The 7259-nt window shown below is 31.0% G+C and overlaps 1 protein-coding gene across 2 annotated transcripts; it reads right to left on the minus strand.

The window, feature by feature from the left end:
• Positions 1–292: 292 nt before the first annotated feature.
• Positions 293–7259, minus strand: LOC143046291 (uncharacterized). Of its 2 annotated transcripts, XM_076219386.1 has the most exons (6): positions 7143–7259; positions 5794–5820; positions 5103–5432; positions 4362–4568; positions 3418–3490; positions 293–2136 (listed from the first exon to the last, which is right to left on the minus strand). In XM_076219386.1, exons 1-6 carry the CDS (start codon positions 7204–7206, stop codon positions 1881–1883), a joined length of 957 nt encoding a protein of 318 aa, XP_076075501.1. In that variant the 5' UTR covers positions 7207–7259; the 3' UTR covers positions 293–1880. The 2 variants fall into 2 exon arrangements, with proteins under 2 accessions (XP_076075501.1, XP_076075502.1); XM_076219387.1 differs by lacking the exon at positions 5794–5820.

The following is a 7259-nucleotide window of genomic DNA, read 5'->3' on the forward strand; positions in this document are numbered from 1 at the left end:
TATTTACCATTCTACATCAGAAATGCATGGCATATACAGTGAAAATGGTATTTTAGGATCCGCACTTTACATACACTGCAGGTGATATGCTACGCAAATGCATGTTTACAATATATGGACCTCAATACGAGGAACGTGCTCCTTCATAAAATAAATTGCTCCAAAGGTACCATGATGAAGAAGTACTGAATCAGAAATAGTTCCATTGTGGTTTCGTATATATGTTTACATATTTGGATGGGGTTGTCTTTTTTTGCTGTTTGTTGGTAATAATATTGCAGATGGAAAAACATTCAGGTTGTAAATGACTTTATAAAACACTATTAGTCGCATTTAAGGCGTTATACAGCAACAACACCTACACAATTTGAACACAGTTATAATGTCATCGTAAATAATTTAAAAAAAAAAAAGCAAAATCTTACATTACAATGTAATTGAAAGAAATACCAGTGCACTTAACAAACAAACACAATATTTAAATTATCCGATGAAAAGAACTAGATAAAGAGAATAATTATATAACAATTTTTAAAAGTAAAAAAACATTAATAAAAAAAAATTTGAAAGACAATTTCAAATGATAACATGGTTAAATTTAGTTATGAAAAATTAATGTTAAAGGAGACGATAATAAAGGTGAATAATAAACGATCCAAAATATGAAATTGATGTGTACATGCATGTTTATTCTGCAAGTAAGATGTTACATAATAAGACTTATAGTCTTCATATATTAAAAAAAATAATGTGTAAGCAACACGCATGACCATGACCGTCGTGATCCATTTATACCATCTATAGATACATCATAATGTTTCGCTCAGAGTTAAATGTTGGTTGTGGAATTAATAATGATGACAGTTTTTCTTATATGAACTAATTTATAACAATTACAAAATAACTCGGATTTAAAAACTATAAGATCTATTATATCACGAAAGCACAGGGAAGTACGAAGCATATACAATTGAAGAGATATGGTATGATGTATATGATTACAAATGAGACAGCTATCTATTAAGACCGAAAGACAAATATTACTACCACAAATTCATCTGCAAAAAAAGTATTTTAAACGGTTTTGTTTTAGTGATGCATTATCGCGTTTGTCATGTTTGTTTTTGTCCACAGTATGTTATAAAAAACATGATAGTACAACAAATCCTTCAACCCCACATGTGTTTGAGATATATTGCACACCTTGTCCTCATAACAGTATGACTGTGGAAAGGGGGGGGGGTCGATATCAATACTAAAAAAAATCTGATTTCTTCATCATTCAAATGAATATTTTGTTCATAACAATTTTTCGATTTCACTGAAAAGAGGAAGTTTGGAAATAGTCACTATTTTGCACCTAGAAAGCCAAATGCGTCTATTTTTTCAGAACTTCGTTAGTGTTACGGATAAATGAATGGGAAACAAAATCTGGATACTTCATTTCAGAAACGTTAATTGTGATATTTCTCTGGCGTCATGTTGATATGAAGTATATATACATATACAGATCGTTTAACACATAGTTTCGGTTCAATTAGGTATGGGTAAATGTCCTATAAAGGCCTTACACAATTCAGAATTTGATAGACTAATGCCTTGTGAATTTCTGAATCATGTACTTGAATAGATTAAATGTACTTCAAGCTTTTTTATTTCAAGGGGCCAAACGAGAGGAATTTATACCATTCCTTCTACTGTATGACCAATAATGACTTCGTCATCCTCTATCTCTTTATCATACCTTAAATGTAAATTTTGAATTAAAAAAACACAAAATAATACACGTAACGTATAAAAGTAGGATGTTATATCATCTGCATAATTGATGTAATTTCAATAACGTGGTGATAAACAACTGACCATTCGTAAATAATGTATTAAAATCTGTGATTAACATAAATAGTCTGTCCAATTTTTTCTTCCGCTCGGTCGTACGTATTATTCGTATGTGACGGAAGAGGCGTTTTTCTTAATTTTGTCTGACTTGTGTTTGGATTCGGTAATGGCCGTGTTGAAGGATTATAGATAGGAATATTATTCGGTGAGATATAAGTTGGTCGAATTTCTTCATAAATGTCGTCACAATCCTGATGTCTGTCAATACATCCGTCTACAGCTGGTTTTGGTTGTCCCCTGAAAGAAAGAATACTAAATTGTTATGACGTATCACCAATATGTTAATTGTAAACTTTTAATGACCTCTGACATCAATTTCACGGTTGATGGTCTGAGTAATAAAATGATTTATTTTAGTTTTTTTTGTTTCGCGATTAAAAACTTCTTATATTTATAAAAATAATATTTGACTGCCTGTAGGGTTCAACACCACTGTAAAAATTATGTCAAATTTACAAATTTCAATTAAAAAAAATAGATAATTAAAAATGATGTTGTTCTCATGTGGGACACTTTTTGTCTGAATTTCCCTAACAATCGCCCGATACGGAATAAGACCTGGGGTACTTAAGGGCATACGATACAGTTACAGGGGAGGTAATGACGTTGCTAACGTAAAATGTTATTTTCGCGACGTCAAACTGTGACATATCGGGAAAAGATGCATTTTTCGACTGATTTTTATCATTCAAAGTGATTTAATTTGAAAACGAGTTCATGGACCCCTATTTTTCAAAACGGCAATTTGTTTCATTTTGCAGGGAGATTATGTGACCCAAATTTTATAAAACTGTAAATAGAGGATTTTTTAAAATTTTGATAAACATGCAGTAAAAAATGACGTTTTTTCCTCAATTCATGAACATTTGATAAATATGAGTTATTTCTGAATAAAAAAATGCATATTTTTTTAGGATGCTTATTAAATACAGAAATTAACTATTATTTTACAAAAAACAATTTGTGTTTATCTTTTATAACAAAAAAGTTATGTCTTTCTTTCGAAAAAGAAATTACGGCCACAAATCTGAGCTTTGAGCAAATATACAAAATTTCGACATCATTTTACTCAAAAAGTAGCACATGAAGGTATATTTTTTATTACATATTTGATTTAATCAGGTAAAGAATAGCCTATATGCAAATTTTCATTAACTTGTAAATACAGGATCAAAACTGTATCGTATGCCCTTAAATTACTAAAATACCCATATCTACGGAAATGAACGTATATATAACTTATTAGGATATAAAATGTATCTGGAAAAAGCTTATGGAATTATTGATCCTCAACTACGCCGGTACTTTATCTGACCCTATATTATTTGTTTGCTACGATCGCGGTCATTGATGAGTTTTTGCAGACGGAACTCGCGTTTAATGTATACAATTTTAATTGTGGCCATGATCTACGTAATAGATGCGTCTAGATACCCTCTCAAGGTAACCAATCAATTTGCAGAATTAGCCAGGATAGTTAAGTTGAGTATAATTTATATGGTGACATTCATTTCTTACCTTCTTATGATATATATGGTAATGGCAACACAGTAAATCAAACAGACTCCAAACAAAGACGCCAATATAACCACTAAAAGATATATAAAATACATGTAGTTTATGACAATATAACCACTAAAAGATATACAAAATACATGTAGTTTATGATATCATGCTTTTATATAATGAAAGGAAATAACACAGAAAGTTATGCGGACGTTGAGGACAAAATTGAATAACGAATATTTTCTAAGAAAGATATGTTTGATCTTCCGGTATTAAAAATAATGCTTCCGTATTTCAGTTATACAATGTTTAAGCAGAATATCTAATTCATCAATAAATATTAACTGTGATTTAAATATGTAATTATACTAATAATAACGGGGGCGGATTCAGCCATTTTAAAAAGGAGGGTGGTTCCAACCACAAGTCCCCATTTAAATGCATTGATCGTCCTAAAAAAGTGGGGGTTCCAACCCCCGGAACCACCCCCCCCCCCTTTTTTTGGATCCGACACTAAAAAAAGTATACTGGGATTTGTTTTGTTTACCATTATTGCAACATCAACGAAAGATGCAGTTTCTGTGTCACGTGATATTTCCTTATGCATATACAAATGTAATTGATAGACCTCAATATCAGTGCATCATAAATCTTTGAAGACTGGCTGATATTTACTTAAATATGTTGAATTATTACGTAATATCAGGTTGCACTATAAAATAATACAACATATGTGCTCAGGTGAGGTTTTCGGTTATTTTGGGATTTTTTTGTTGGTTGTTTTTTTAATATATTCATTTTTTATGTTACTTTGTCATTGTACAAACTAAATCGACAAATGAAAGAGATAAATACTTTTTAATTTATTACCGGTCATTGCAAAATCAACTTTCTTTAGAAGTATAAAAAAAGTGTTTTTTATTGGTGCTGTGGAAAGTTATGGAATGAACTCTGACCTGTTGTTTGTTGACAGTTCTCGTGTAACATATCTTGGTTATATCTGTATGCCGACGTATTATCAGATGCGTTATACTCTGATGAAGTCAGCCCAGTTGTTAGTTTGCTGTCTGTGGTGGGGACGGTGGTTGTAGTGGTTGTGGTAGTTGTTGTGGATGTTGTATGCTTCTGACAGCTAACCTGGATCGACGGGGATTTGGTTCCAGCTGAAATATAATCAATGCTGATTCTAACAAATTATTATATAAGAAGACAAGATAGAAAAATTACTATTTAACCAGAAAATATGGTAATCTATACATCGATAAACAATATACCGATATACCACACTTGGCTGCCCCTTTGGTATCTTTCGTCCCTCTTTTTTTTCATATCGATGTACCAAAAGCTGATAATCCAATCTCTTTGATAAATCGTACCGATAAACCATTCTCAGAAATACCACATGACGACATTCGACACTCTGATGAATACCTCTAGAAAGAAATTTCATATAAAAAACATTTTTAACATAACAACCCTCTGATTTATTCCATGCCGATAAACAACCCCTTTTAATATAGACCCTTAATTACATACCAACCTCGAATATTCAATATACCAATACACCTAGAGCCCTATGTAATATATAGAGCAGTGATATACCATATCATTGGCGTTTTGCGTCATCATTTACCATACAGGAGCACATTTACGTGTATTGTTTATCTTTTTAAACTCTGGATATAAGTATCACTTACAGATATCTAATCGATAGCAGTATTTGGCATCAGCATCATCAAAATGGCGCTTCAGGATGACTTCGATATTATCACCTTTTTTTAAGTTGTTTACCATTGTCTGTCCTGAACAATTCACAATATAACGTATATCACCAGTGTTATCTTTTATAGTTATAGAAGTTCCACACTGTATGTATCCTGGAGCGTATATCTGGCTAAAGGACAGAGCATTTCCACCGTTAATTATTACGTCACACGCACATGTAGGGAAGTTATATAAATCTGCATCCGTGAAATCCATCAATATTGATTGACCTATAGCTGCTCCACCCATACACATTCGAACAACTAAATGTAAAATAAACATTTAATATTACTACTCAATATTTCTGTTAATTTTTTGGCCAGTCAAGTTTTATATTTCTGACTTTATCAAATCTGGTAGAAATATTTATGGTTAACTTGATTGAATTTACGAATATTTTGGGTAAAATATTTGTAAATCGTGTATATTACATCGTTTGCTAAAATAAATTAAATCATAATTTGTTTTTGTTGTAAAAATAAGTGTTTAAGTGATAATATATCTTTATGAAAACGTGTCGTTGGGTCGTTTTCTCATCATCTTACACAACACTGTTTTTTTTTTTTATCTATTTATGAAAAAAAAATGTAAGAAATATACAATATACAATATAAATTAGATTACCTGGTAAAGTATCTGAAGTACAGGTACCTACAAATAAAATTATGTTGTTTTTATTGATGCTTTTTTTCTATTCATAATAACTAGGAGACCTGTTTTTAATGTTGTTGTTTTTTCGTCTACTAGAGCAAACTTATTAATACTTCTCTTGGAACCACTTAAGCTATATAGAATGATCATTGAAGTAAGTTATCCTCATTTTTATTAGTCATTACCAGAGAAGATTTTTTCAATTATTTCTAACTTGAATATATATGTCAAAAAGACCGTTCCCATGCTAGAAAATGGTATGTTCACTTAAACTGACAACATCAAAATTCTAGTTTTGTTTTTGAAAACATGGTTTTTTTTAACGTTTAAATGACGTGTATTTCAATAGTCAGTCGACATTCATATGGGTTACATAGGTGTCCCTTTTCTTGTTGACATGGTTTTAATTCTCACGAGGTTGACTAAATACGAGAACTTCTAAAAAAAACAAAAAAAAACTGACATTATCTTTTGACTTCAGTTTCTAGTATAAATATAAAGAGTTTTTTCGTTGAATAATTCAAAATTTGTTAATCATGTTAACTGCTCTATCTTCAAGAACTTGAAATAAAGATAACAATAGAATGTTTTGTAACTGATTTTTAGTTTTTCCTCATTTTTTTTTTATTTTTGACCATGGTCCTGTGTGTTGGATGTATGTTTTTCCTTTTTTTTTTTAACGATTGCCCTTTGTTATCTTCCTTCTCCTCTTTCTATTAAAACAAATGTTTGCCACAATGTGTATCAATAATAAGGTGTCAAAATAAGTTTTGTTGTAAACGGATATTTTACCATCAATTTTATTCAGAAGATATGTATATCCTTTGATCATAACGTCCATCGCAATATGACATTAATGAAAATGCAAATGGTGAACCAATCTTGTTTAATTAAAATCTGTGATTTTTCTCTTCTCAAGGCAGTAATCAACAGAAGAAAGGTCGAAATGTGTGCCAATGTAATATAATACTTGAGTCTTCACCTTCTCACTCATTCCTTGACACGTGCATATTATCATCATACCTGCAATCGACAATTTCACGGCTTAAAAACGAGGTATAACTATTTCCTTGATCGTGTATCTTTGAAGTACAATGCGGTTTCAGATGCGCTTGACGTATTTTTTCCATGACTGGCTAGTTTAAGCGCTATGTCTTCGCAGACATTTTAAAGAAGTTAACGTTACGGTATTAGTTCCGTGTATTTATCTGTCATTATTCTTTAACAAGCAGATTACATCTTCGAATAACATTTAGAATAATTTTTTATATAAGTCTTCAAATAACAATTATATACTTTTTATTTAATATTTACAGACTTACCTGTGCTATCCGATTCCCGAAGAAAATACAGAAAGATGAAAGGAGAAAAACAATTCGTATTCATAGTTTTCCTGGATACAACAGCACTGACATTGTTTTTCCGTCTGACTAAGTGAC

The sequence above is a fragment of the Mytilus galloprovincialis genome, chromosome 9 (assembly GCF_965363235.1).
Source record: "Mytilus galloprovincialis chromosome 9, xbMytGall1.hap1.1, whole genome shotgun sequence".
Taxonomy (NCBI): domain Eukaryota; kingdom Metazoa; phylum Mollusca; class Bivalvia; order Mytilida; family Mytilidae; genus Mytilus; species Mytilus galloprovincialis.

What these genes read in the sequence shown, in the direction of transcription:
- LOC143046291 (XM_076219386.1), bottom strand. Translation starts at nt 7,206, where the DNA reads ATGAATACGAATTGTTTTTCTCCTTTCATCTTTCTGTATTTTCTTCGG. An exon ending in GAACTGTCAACAAACAACAG is followed by an intron (nt 3,491 to 4,361) that starts GTCAGAGTTCAT and finishes TATATCTTTTAG; the next exon opens with TGGTTATATTGGCGTCTTTG. An exon ending in ACCATATATATCATAAGAAG is followed by an intron (nt 2,137 to 3,417) that starts GTAAGAAATGAA and finishes TCTTTCTTTCAG; the next exon opens with GGGACAACCAAAACCAGCTG.